This window comes from Rhinolophus sinicus, chromosome 2 (genome assembly GCF_057876585.1).
Source record: "Rhinolophus sinicus isolate RSI-liver-muscle chromosome 2, RSI-T2T, whole genome shotgun sequence".
NCBI classification, from domain to species: domain Eukaryota; kingdom Metazoa; phylum Chordata; class Mammalia; order Chiroptera; family Rhinolophidae; genus Rhinolophus; species Rhinolophus sinicus.
This window is the reverse complement of record NC_142502.1, coordinates 171,942,153-171,955,342: the sequence shown is the minus strand read 5'-3', so window position 1 is coordinate 171,955,342 and position 13,190 is coordinate 171,942,153. Positions and strand designations below refer to the sequence as shown.

At 46.5% G+C, this 13,190-nt stretch overlaps 1 protein-coding gene across 2 annotated transcripts in view; it reads left to right on the top strand.

Moving 5' to 3' along the window:
* PLB1 (phospholipase B1) overlaps positions 1 to 13,190 on the top strand; it is a 120,372-nt gene that overhangs the window by 27,774 nt on the left and 79,408 nt on the right. For both annotated transcript variants that reach the window (XM_074331834.2, XM_019735316.3), the window contains 6 exons: positions 1,645 to 1,731; positions 7,671 to 7,733; positions 8,541 to 8,620; positions 9,494 to 9,569; positions 10,498 to 10,590; positions 11,622 to 11,678. In XM_074331834.2, the coding sequence (XP_074187935.2) occupies positions 1,645 to 1,731; positions 7,671 to 7,733; positions 8,541 to 8,620; positions 9,494 to 9,569; positions 10,498 to 10,590; positions 11,622 to 11,678 (456 nt within the window). The remainder of the gene's footprint in view (positions 1 to 1,644; positions 1,732 to 7,670; positions 7,734 to 8,540; positions 8,621 to 9,493; positions 9,570 to 10,497; positions 10,591 to 11,621; positions 11,679 to 13,190) is intronic.

Genomic DNA, 13,190 nt, shown 5'->3' with positions numbered 1-13,190 from the left:
AACCAGGGCGACCTGGGTGCTCCAAAAATGTCTCCTGTGGTGACTGGAGGCCATTAAAACACCGGGCCATTCTGTGCACAGTGGTGTTCTGGGTGGTCCCCCCAAAAGTCAGCAGATAGACTCAGTGACCTCTCCCGTAAGGAGGTGGTTGAGAGCTTGCGTTCCAGAGGGAGACTGGTTTGAGTGGGAACCCTGAATTCTCCACCTGTTAGCTGTGCAATATTAGGTAAGGCTCTGAACCTCTCTAAGCCTTGGTTTTCCCATTTATGAACTGGGCATAATAAAAGAGGCTGCAGCACAGGACTTAGGGAGGATTCCATGAGGTGTTGGGGGTCCCTGGCACAGAGACAATGCTCAATGAAAGCCTGCAGTTGTCATTGTCATTGAGGTGGAGATTGGTGTTATTATTAACGACCATATTCATTTTAGTTCTGAGGTGGAGTCTTCTGTAACATACATGCCGGGGCCCTGGTACCCACTCTTCTAGCAGTTCACATACTTTTTACTTGGTAACTCATGAGTTCGTAATAAGGATTCTCCAATCTTTGTGCTCTCCTTATGGGCAAGTATCAAATCAGGGCAAGCCCTGCTGCCAAGCTGGCTCTAGCCAAGAGCTGAGCCTGGACCGCTGGAACCAAGGCCAGCCGCTGTCCTAACCAGGCATGCATTCATTAAAGAGCTTAAGCATTAAAACCAGATTCTATAGGGACAGGGACAAATACAGGAACTATAAACCAAAGAGTTGGTTTCCCCCTAAAAAGAGAATTCGAGAATTTCTGGAGTAATCATAACATTCTGGAAAAGCTAGGAGATCTTGAATCCAACTCCGTAGTTTTACAGAGGAGGAAACTGAAATCCAGAAGTCGTGTGACCTGTTCAAGTTCACACAGCTGGTTAGAGCTAAAATCTAAAGTGTCTGATTCACAGTCCAGTGCTTCTCAACGACATCACGCTACCTCTTAAAGAACAAAACACAAGTTTATTTTTGGTTCCACAAGCGACACATGTTTATTACAGAAAAATAAGAAAATATAGATAAACACAAAGAATATTATCCAGAGATAACTACTATTGACAACTCGGTGTACATCCCCTTCCACATCTTTTCCAAGCATATTTATTCCAAGCACATGTGTATATTTTATAAAACAAGGATGTTATTAGATGTAGATAGTTTTTATAGCCTGCTTTTCTCAATATATTTCCCATGACAATAATTACATTTTCCAACATAATTTTAATAGCTTCATAGCATTTCATTTTATGAGTGTTTCATGATTTACACAGCAATTCCCTATTTTAGACATTTATGTTGTTTCTAGTTTTTTACTGTTATGAACAAGGCTTAGTTGTAGTAGCTAAATTTTTCATGTATTCTTATTTCCTTAAAATACATTTTGGGAAATGGAATTGTTGGATCAAAGGGTATGCTCTTAAAAAAATACTTTTTGATGTATTTTGCCAATTTCTCTTCTAGAGTGGTAATACCACTTTAGATTTCTACCATATACTTCTTTTGGAAAAAAATCCATAAATATGATTTTATGGGAGTCAGTGTATGAAATTGAAAGACAAGGACAGATAGTTCTTTTGGTACAAGGTCTTACTTCTCTCTCTTTTTGATGCTGTTGCCCTTTTCTTCAGCAACTTGACTTTCAAAATGACTGGAAGCTCATCAATGTGTTCTTCAGTAATGCGAACCAGTGTCACCTGTGTCTCCCCACCCAACAGGTAAACTGCAAGTTGGGAGGCAGAGGGATTGAAAACAGGTACAGAGTGAACGAACTAAACCTGTCTGATCTACACCTGTCAGGCTGGGCCTCATAGTACCTATTTCATAGTTAAGATAGGTGGGTGGATGGATGGGTGAGTGGGTTGTTGGGGGATGGATGGATGGATGGATGGATGGATGGATGGATGGATGGATAGGTAGATACATAGATAGATAGATAGATAGATAGATAGATAGATAGATAGATAGATAGATAGATAGATAGATAGATGTCAAGCAACATGTACAGGGACAGGCGTTTTTAACTTATGCATACTTCATATCAGGAAAATGAAAATTGAGCTACAGATAAGTCAACAATCATTCTGCAACTGAAGAAAATAGGCTTCCTAAATAAAAATCATTTTTCCTCTTTTAACTCTGATTTCATTTAAGTACTGAATTTAGGAAATAAGCAGGATGTGTACTCTTGTTATCACTTCTTGAACTCTACTACACCATGATCTCTAGTTGTAACGGAAGCCTACTGTTTATGTAGGTAGATTGTATTCTCCGGGCTCTTTAGCTTTCCTGGAAACAGGACAGGAAAGATGTGGCTTCATTTATTATTTATGTCGGTTACAATCTAGGACTTCATTCTTTATTGAAGATTGTCCGGGTTAGAATCAATTGAATGTGTAAGGGGTGGCTTAGATACCTGGGCTACGGTGATGTAAATGGCACACAGACTCTTCTTCAGGAGTCTGAAACTGGCCCTGCCACTTATGGCAGACCAAGTACCTGCCGACTGTCCTCTCAACCACCTTCCGGGCCTCTGCCAGGCTATGGCACAGGCATGGGTTGGAGTTTCTTGAGGTTCCTTTACCCTTCTCCCATAGCATATACTCTGGCCCTCCTCCAAATGCCCTGAGGTCTGCCTGACTCCTGGCCCACCACTAAACCCCCCTTCCTTTAGTGATGTTGGGTCCTGGGACAATGCTGACAAAAGCCTACCTTCCATGACCAGCTCTCGTGGAACAATATTCCTGCAGATCGCCTGGGTTTGCAGCATATAGATCTTGAAGTTTCATTTTACTGCACCCTCTGTTTTCTCCCATGCCAAGGGAAATTTACATGCTCTGTTTATTCTCTGCCACCTTTCGGTCATTATGTACACCAACATTTCTTCATGATTTTACACATTCATGCATTAAAGTGCTCAAACAAGCATTTAGGCATTGCTGTATGCCTCTATATGTCCACTCATCCATCCATAAGTTGCCTATTTATGGATAAATTCATTCTTTCTTTATATGCAGGCAATGCAGGTGTATTTATGATGAGTATGTTCATGATAGCTCTTGTTTGAGTTTTTTTTGTTTGAATGCATTCATTGATGTTTACACTTATTTGTGATTTCTTCCACACTTTTTTGCATTCAAGCATTTCTATGTGAATTCTTGCATTCTTTCATGTATTAATACTTTCAAGCACTCTTGATTACGTGATGCATTCCTGTGTGCATGTATCCATTTATTCATTGTTTACTTTTATTAGTTTTTAGTTACATATGCAATGCACAAATGTTTTCTCCTTTTAAGAAACTAAAACATAGTTAAAGCTAAAATACCCTTTGGCTGCCACCTTCAAGCCTCTCCCTTTTTATTTCCAAGCCTTATACATATCTATGAATCCTAATATTATTTTCATGTGTGTGAGAATGAGAAAGATTTAACATGAATAGTGCTATATCATATGCACTATTGAGCACTTTTTTTCAGTCACCAAGTATTTTTGAGATCTAGTCACGTTAGCATGTACGGATTGAATTTATTTGCTAAATAGTGTTCTACTGCGTAAATTTACTACATTTTATTTCATCATTTCCCTATTGATGGTCATTTAGGTGTTTCCAGTTTTTCACTATTATAAATAACCTTGTTTATTTACTTCAACATGTGTGCTTTTCTAAATATGGTGATTTTCAGATTGTAGATTGAAGTACATTATGAGTCAAAAATCAGTTTCAAAGATTGCAACCAAAACTATAAATATAGAAATAGGATGAACTATAACATATCGGTATTCATTGCATATGGCAAGGTAAATGTTGGTTCATGATTATTTTTGCTTCATTTCTAGATAGATATGTATCCTGGGTTGTGATGTGAAACATATCTAACGCTGTGGGTCATGTTCAAAATAATTTGAAGAAAAGTGCCTAGAGTAGATTCTTAAACATAGAATTATTGCTCATTTGATGCATATACTTTAAGTTTTAATGGGTAGTGACTATCTAATTGCCCTCCAATGTAGCTGAACCCATTTATAGTCTAATATTCTGGGACCAGTTCCAATGTGCGGGGTGTTTTCCACACCAGCAAGCAATTGTCAGACACCAGCTGGGTGTCCTACAATTCAACTCAATTCTGACACTGTCTACCTGGCGATAGTTCAGATCCCACAGATTAAGGGCTCACTCCTACAAGACCTCCCTCCTACTACACAAACACACACACACACACACACTCACACACTCACTCACTTCAAGACACCAATACAAATTTCAGATTGTCACCTAAGCTTCTGACCAACTGGTTATAGTTTGAAGCTTCCAATAACCCCCTCCTTGGGTTCGGTTAATTTTCTAGAGCAGCTCACAGAACTCAGAGAAACATTTTACTTACTAGATTATCAGTTTATTACACAAGGCTATAACTCAGGAACAGACAGATGGAAGAGATGCACAGGGCAAAGTATGGGGAATGGGTAAGGGGTGCAGAGCTGCCAGGCCTTCTCCAGGCACCACTTTCCCAGCACCTCCATGTGTTTACCAATTGGGAAACTCTGAATCCATCCTTTTTGGTTTTTATGAAGGCTTCATTACATAAACATGATGGATAAAATCGTTGGCCATTAGCAATGGATTCAACCTCCAGACCCTCTGGCCTTCCCCAGAGGTCAGAGGGGTGGGACTGAAAGGTCCCACCCTCTAATCACATGGTTGGTTCTCCTGGCAATCAGTCCCCATTCTTAGGTGAGGTCTCAAATTCACATCATTAACATAAAAAGGACACCTCTCATCAGGAAATTTCTGTGGTTTTAGGAGCTGTGCCAGAAAAGGATGGAAACCAAATAAACATTTATTATAAATCACAATATCACATGTCTCACCAGTGTCTGAGAGCACCCATTCCCTATCACCTTTCTGACATTTGTTAGCAAACATTAATTTTTGTCAATATGTGAAATTCCCTCAAGATCTAGTCATGTTGCTATATACATATGGATTGAGTTTATTCACACTTAGCACCTCATACTTTTAACTGGTTGTAAACATGTAACAAAAGTTATCATGCCTTACTCCTAGTTTCTAAATGGCTGCACACCAGTGACTTGATCTCCATAAATTTAGCTCATTGGAGCAATGCTTATTAGCATCCACTCAAGTTCCCTCTTCATTGCATTTTGTCTTTCGTCTTGATTTTCCTTTTGCACAAAGACTACCAAGGCTTTGGAGCCTAGAATAAATCCCACCTCCACTTCTATTTCTCCCAAAGGAGTTTGTGTCTCCTAGGTCTGGCTCTCAGCCCTTTGGCCTGGGCCTGCCAGCTCCTCTCTTCTTGCCACCAGTCCCATGTCTGCTGCCCAGACCCACCACTCACCTCCTGGTATTCCTGGGTGTGCCCCTGGCTACAGGTCCCTCTTCAAGCTAACCCAGTGGCTTGGCTCACACCCCATCAGAGAAGCCCTTACACAGCATTTTTGCATTCCTAAAGCACATCCCAGGTACCGTCTCTCCCTCAGGCCTTGTTCTATGAGTCCCAAGGTGCCTCTGAGCACAAGGGCAAGGCTGAGAGGGGGGTTCCAGGCTTCTAGTTGACTTCACAGAGCAGCCCTCCCTTACCTGTGTCACAGGTAAAGTTTCCTGAAGTTGTTCATATGAGAAAAAGGTGTTTTCCTTTTAAGAAGAAATGATACACTCCCGTTCTGACCTACTTAGGACCTGGAATTTTTCTTCCCTCAGAGGCCTTTGGGCTCCTTTTATAGGAAATAGACAAGAGCCCATGTCCACATTTATTCATTAGGGGTTTCTTAAGACCAAAGTCCTAAGAGGAGAAGAACAGGAGCCATCTACTAGGCAGTGACAATGCTTCTTCAGGGCTGCTATGGTGGGTCCAGCTATTCAAAGGCAGGTGTTTCAGAGGTAACTGGTAACCTGGCTTATTGCAGTGGCGTGGGCATGCTTTCAGGGTCTGCACTCTATTTACTTCTCTCCAGTTAATGTCTAGTTTCGTTAATGAGTAAGATCGAAAATCAGTTAAGAGAAGAGGGGGAAAAAAATGAAGGAAGAAAACTCAAAGCCAATGACAGTGCAAGCAAATATATGCATTTATTTGTTGTAAATGCCTTTAGAAGCAGGTATCAACATTTTTGAGGGTACACTGGCAGGATGATTCAAGAAATCTAAAAGTGTGTGATCTTTTGACTGAATACTCCTACCCCTTAGAATAAATCCCAAGGAAATAATTTATTAGAAAAAGCTAAATCTTGTCTCAGGCACATGGTTGATAACATTCTTCTGAATCTGGGGGCAAGTGATATAAATGGAAACATGCAAGTTCATTGGGAAAAATAAGCTTTTTCCTGACTTTGGGTTCAAGGGGGAGTTTATTATGTGTGACCTTAGAGATGAGGGACATTTTATAGGAGTGCAATGTTTTCCACTAAGAAACAGGGACAGTCAGTTGGTAGCCAAGTGACAACCATTCAGTACCTGGAGTGACTGGGTGGGCCCCGATTCATTCTGCAGTCCTGAACAAGCACCATAACGAAGAGGTTTCTAAAGCAGGGTTCACAGTCGGGGGGAAACCATGCAGGGATCCCCAGTGTCCCTGGGGAAGAGGGATCCCCTGGATGTGGTACAGATGGGCAGCGAGGGCCTTTCGAGACAGAGTTCCCAAAGCTCTTCAGAAGGACAAGTGAGATGTTTAATGTCGTGCTCTGGGAGAGACTCACTTAGACTGAAGAAGATGAGGCAGGAGTCTTCATTGCTGGCTGTGGCCACAGAGTGAGCAGAACTAGCTTCCAGAGGACAACCTGGCACCAAAGCAGGGGGTTGGGAGTGGGGAGACTGCCCTACAGGCGGTCCCAGCCCGAGGGACTGTCAGCTGTCTCCAGAGTCACTGCCTATGTCCCCCCAGGAAACAGAACAGCTCCTGGGCCTCCCTTGTCTTCCTGTCTGAGCCACGTCACCTCAGGGGACAGCCAGTTTACAGGCAGCCGTCTTGTTATGAAGTTTATTTCTGTTGGCTGTTTTTTGTTTGTTTTGTTTATTTACCCTGAAAAGGTGAACCAGCGTCTGGTTTTTTTTTTTGTTTTTTTTTTGTTTTTTTTACCAGCGTCTGTTTTTAAGGTGCTCTTATTTACTTATTTTCATTACTTGCAAAGAATTGGGTGGGTAGGGGATATCTTGAAATATTCTGTGCAGGAGCCCTTTTCTTACTCGGGGAAAATGTGGCAGGGGGAGGTCTAGGAAAGAGGGCCATGCAGAAGTTTTGAGGTCCATCTGGGTCCTTAAATCCAAGGGTAATTATGTTCCCCCTTTGACCTGATTTTCTTCAGATAAAAGTGTTAGTTTCTGGGAGCAAGTCCTCTCTCCCATCCCTTGATGTGATCTTTAGAATTGTCTTGACCTTGAATTTGCCCTTCCCTAATATGGAGCTTCTCGTTTGGTGGAGGTTGGTTATTTTCCTGGTGGATGATGGGTTGGGGAAGTCAGAAAATGGACAAAAATCCTAAGAAGCTCTGGGAATTCTACCCTCGTTTGCGAGAAACTGGGGCTAGTTAGGGCCGTTGGCACTGTTGAGGGTGGGGCTTGGGGAGAGGAGAAGCCAGGCCTGCGTGACCCCCATGTCGCCTGTCCCAACCTACGCTCAGCACATCTCTCCTCTCACAGCAAAGACACATGACGGCTAGCATGAACAAGCTGACTAGGACACTGGACTACCTGCTCCAGAAGGTGAGGCTTGCAGCTTCCACAGCTCTGTGGGACCACGCCCCCAGAGCTTTCTCACGGATGCCTTCCCCAGCCAAGAGAAAGCTGCCCTTCCGAGGGCTGGCAGGGCAGGTTCTGGTTACTCTCAAATGGCCTCCACTGGGGTGAGAAAAATGGAGAGGTGCCAGACCTGCCATGAGAGAGATCAAGGCCCTAGGGAGAGGGTCTGGAGGAGCCAGTCTTTTTACCCTTTTAATGAAAACCCAGGTCAGCTAGGGAGCCCTTCATTCTTACAAAAGGTGTTTCTGACACAGACTTCTGGGGGAGGAAGAGGGAATACAGCACAGTTCTTCGCAGGGGACTTGGTGACTCCACTCCCCCCCCCCCCCCCCCGAGGCCTTCCTGTGACTGCGTCTGGGGCAGTGATGGCCTGGCTAGGCCTTGAGAACCTTCAGGGCTTCCCTTTCTCGAGTGACCACAGTGAACCTGCAAGTTCTGAGACTCCAAGGGGAACTCTGTGGCTCGCACCCACCCCTTAGCTCCCGGGGGAGGCAGCGTTTCTGTCGGAGGGGGCCTCGAGTCCTGGCATCACCATGGTCCTGCTCCCCTGTTGACATGTAGTGGGGAGGTGCCCTGCCCATCCTGAGGGATGGTGAATGACACATTTGTGCACAACCAGCAGGCTGGCAGCTTTGGACAAACCCCAACCAAATACCTGTCAAAGAGGCCCCGTCATGCTCAGCCAGACCCCAAACGGGCTCAAACCAGGGGTTCTCTGGGCAGTGATGGTGACTTTGCAAATGTTCGTTTTTCTCCCTTGTATTCTCTTAGGTCCCCAAAGCATTTGTGAACCTGGTGGATCTCTCTGAGGCTGTAGGGGTGTCTCACTGGCATCAGGGGACCCCGCTCAGGTAAAAAGGGGAGTGAAATGGGACCAGCATATGTTGAGTGGCTGCTGGGTGCCAGGTACTGCGTGGGGCATTTCATGTGTGTTAATCCTATAAGGGAAATTCAAAGGATAGAAGCTGAGAGAGAGTAAGCGATGTGTGCGAAGCGCACAAGATCACGCAGCTAGTGGGTGAAGTCCACCACGTATTGTTTGGGGGACTGAGTCAAAGGATGAACTATTCAGTCTGGCTGATGTAGTGCCAATGACCAGCCCCCACCACAGTGACTTGAGAATTTAAAAAACAGGTTTGGCAAAGCATCCACAAGCCAAAGAGTGATAACTTCTAGAAACTGGAAAGAACAAAATTTAGCCTAAATGTATTTTATCTCCACAGGACACGATTCTCATATATTTCTGAAATTTGTCATAGAAGTTAAACTCCTTTAACCCAAGTCCTATGATTTCTGGGTTTGCACCCAGAAAAGAAGTTCACGTGAATAAAAGTCAGGGTAGAGACTGCTGAAGGTGGCGGCAATGGAAAGGAGGGGTTTGAAGAGAAAGGACACACAGAGTCGGGGGAGGAAGAACTGGAAGTGGGTTTCTGGTGTGGAAGCAATGAGGGAGGTGGTGTGCCAGGAGGTAGTGAGAGGGCGCGTGACTCCATAGCCCTTCCCCACCCCGAGGAAGGGACAGTTGGGAACCAGATCACAACATACCTTTCCACTCTACCCTTTATTCTCTTCAACATGTGCTGCCTTCCTTTTGCACTCTCTAAGACTTCCAAATCCTGCTTCCCCACTCCCTGGGCAACACCCAGGTCCCTCTGGCTCCCTTGTTTCCCCATGGGCAGCCTGAATGGCCCCCGCTCACATTTCCTGCTTGTTTGAACCTGCAGCCCTGCAGCAGAGCCCTGCCACTGCTCAGGGGACACCTCGAAGCTGTCCAAGGTTGTGTCACAGTGGTTCTATCAGGTGAGCCCACTCTGGGAAACTGGCAGGTGGCTCCTAGGGCCGGGGTGTCATGGAAGAGAGTGGGGTGGTAGGGACAATTAGGGTGTGAATTTGCTATAGTAGGACTTCTCCAACTGAGTTCGGGTCCAGAGACAGCTACTTTCAGTTCACTCCCCGTGATGACCCTGTATTCCTGTCTGTAAAGTGGGGATGACAGTACTGGCAGATTGGGGTGGGGGTGGGGGGGACAAGGGGACAGGGAAAAGGTACTAAAGGACTTTGCAGATTCCTTCAGTAACGGTTCTGCTTCTCATCACTGCTTACACCACTGCATCTGTGGCTGGTGAGCTGGTTTTGCCCAAACTGGGCTTTTACCCCAGACTACAGCCCAAGGGCAATCCAGGGTTCCCAAAGACGTGCTTTCTAGTTTAGAGACCAGACCCCAGGAGAGTGAGGATGGCTCAGTGGAAGCCAATGTCCCTATCAGCACATGGCTCAAAGCACAGTTTCTGTTGGCATGTGTTCACATGATTTTTGTTTAAGAAGAAAGTTATATATGAAGCTGTGTGGCACTTGTCTCACTCCAGAAATAACATGTTCTGAATGGTAAATGGCGCATCCCTCTACAGAACTTGGCCCTTGGACCGAGCACGGGGGCCCTACCCGTGTGCCGGGCTGGTGTAGCCTTGAGCTCCCAGAGAATATATTTCAGGTCTATCTATCTCTGGTATTACCTGAAGCTGGGGCTTCAGAAGAAAATGAAGACCTGATTTAGTTCCTCAAAGGGCCTGAAGGGTGAGACAAGAGGGAGCTTCCTAATAGCCTTCAATTCAGAGCAGCGCGTGATGGTGATTGTGACCGAGGGGCTGCTGAGAACTCCCTGGTTGGACCACGGGGCAGGCTGTGGCTTGCGGTGCTCCTCAGTACACATTTCTGCTCCCTTCTTCAGGAAAGCTGGGAACGTCTCCTGGCCTCCAGCAAGTACAATCAGCAGGAGTCCTTCGCAGTGGTTTTCCAGCCCTTCTTCTACGAGACACTCTCGGTGAGTGAGGGTGGCCGTGAGAGCCTGGCCCACACACGCTCCCCCTCCCGCCCAGTTGGGCTTCACCGAGCCCAGGATTGTAGTCTGGGGGAGGGGGGATGCTGCTATTTTGTTAGACTTTTTTCCTGATTTCCCCACGGGCTTGGAGAACTCCATGAGGCAGAGCAGCCCAGAGGTAAAGAGCATGGATACGAGCCAGACGGCTCCTGGCTTTGAAATGGGCCAGCTGTGTGACCTTGGGCAAGGTGTTGGAACTCTGTAGCTTGGTTTCTCATCTGTGAAATCAGCGTCACTATTAATATTCCCTCCCTCTAGGGTGGTTGTCAGGATCGCATGAGTAAATGTGTATGAGGAACTTAGAGCAGGGCTTGGTGCTTGGGAAACCCTCAGGACCTCTTAGCTATTGTGACTTTTCAGGGTAAGAATTTCCAGGGCACCACATCACCCTCTCCCTCTGCAGGGAGGGTAGTTTGAGTCACTTCCCCCACCCCAAGGTCACTGGGCAGATGCCCTTGGCCCCAGTGGAGTATCCAGGCTATGACCATGGCGGTGTGTCAACGCATGCTCAGCAGGGTCTCTCTGACAGGCTGAGGCTTCGCTGTGTGTCTGGGACAGTCCCTCCCTCTAGGCTTCTGCCTGTTGGAGTCACTGTGCCCCCTCCAGGACTTAAACGATGTTTAAATAGTGGTTTAAAAGGAGGGAGAGGAATATCAGCTCCCATCCCCTGCTCCTGCTCAGACCACATGTGACACTTTCCTGTCACTGCTCCTTCTGCTATTTGGTTCCATTATGGAGAACCCCCTGATAATGACAAACAGCCAGACGTTGACCTGCTCCTGCAATCCCTCACCTCTGAGCCCTGATTCCAGACAGCGGTCCTCTCAGTGCCCACCATTACTGATGTGGAAAGGGGCTGAGAGAAAGAGCCTGGACGGATCAGGACCACCCCATGCCAGGGAGAGCCTCCAAGGGCATGGCAGGTACACCCCATCATTGGGGGCCCACAAGGTTCTTATCTGGTTCTTTTTCAGAGGCAGCAGCCACTTCAGGATCCCACCACACTCGCCTTGAATCTCTGGAACAACATGGTGAGTGGCTAGGGTCCCGGGAGGCGGCTGTGCCAACCTGGGGATTTGACCTACAGAAGGAGAGGCAAGGCTCCCACCACTGCACCTACTCTGCCCACTGCTTTGATGCAGGGGCTGCAGGATGCCAGCAGGATCCCAGGGCGATGATTCTGGGCCAGCAGGGAGCCTCCTCGCACCTGGTGACAGCCCAGCTCTGGCAGCTGGGAGTTTCACCGCCTTGTCCCAGGGCAGTGCTGCAGCCCTGACAGTGCAGCCCCAGTCCCACTCTTCCCAGAGGCAGGGAAGTATCCCCGGAGTCTGTGTGGGAGACTTCACTTGGAGTGGGGCACTAGGGGACGGCTCACACAGCAGTTCCAGGCCAACTTTCCCTCACTTTACACTTAAGTGCCATGGTGTGGTTTCAAAGGCCCAGGATGGTGCCTGGGATGCACCTGGACTTTAGCGTGGTGAAGACCTGGGTTCAAATCTTAATTCCAACTCTCAAAAGTTGTGTGCACCTAGGGTCTCAACTCCCTTTCTGCAAAACCCAATACATGTCAAGTGTATAGCTCACCCCTGACCCACAGTGAGTACTTGACACAAGTTGGCCCTTCTTACTAGAACTATGACAGGCTTTCCCCACACCTTGAACGTTGCCCAGGGCTATCTGGGATTCATCAGCGGATGGAATATAATGTCAAAACTTTGAGACTTTCCAGGGCACCAGACAGAGACCTGATTTTGCCATTTACTTTTTTCCCCATCCGTGCTGCCCTATTTTTAGAATTCCAGTGACAGAAGCTTGGTTTTCTTCTCCTTTAGATTATAAACTTTCTTCTCCGTCTTTTCAGCTGATGTACTATGCTGCGTACTATGAGCAGCTGTGTTTTAGTATGCATTTGCCAGTAAGACAGAAAGCAGAAAAGGGGGCGGGACCTGCCCCGGACAGCCCATATCAGTGGCAACATACTGTCCTTGAAGAAAGCATTTCTTTGAACAAGGACCCTTGTCAGTGAGCCTGACCCTTAGGTGGAATGTTTCCCGCAGGAAATTGTTGCTGATTTCCTGGGAAGGGCAGAGAAAAGTAACCTGACCTCTCCTGCAGGAGCTGTCCTCCCTCTACCCTCTCTCTCCGGGAGAGAAGGGCTCATTATTCCAGCTCAGCCAAACCTATCTCCTCCTCTTCCTATGTCACCTCTCTCCCAAGCAACAAAAGGGCACCTACGACATGCCTTGCCCTGTGCTGGGTCCGAGGAAGGTACAGAGACACACCAAATGACCTATGACCTCACTGAGCCTAGGGTGTAGCTGGAAGGGTCAGGCGACCCAGAGGAACAAGAGTAAACTTCCACTCAGCCAGTAGTGATGTGCTGGACTCTGAACCCAGCCAGAAGTGATATGGGCAAGAGGTCAGCAGAGCCCCCATGATGGTGAGATTTGACTTTGTAGGATGTGTCAGAGGAGGTCAGGACAGACATTTTTATCAAGAGGACATTTATGAGCCAAGGACATGGAGAAAAGAAGGAGCCAAAT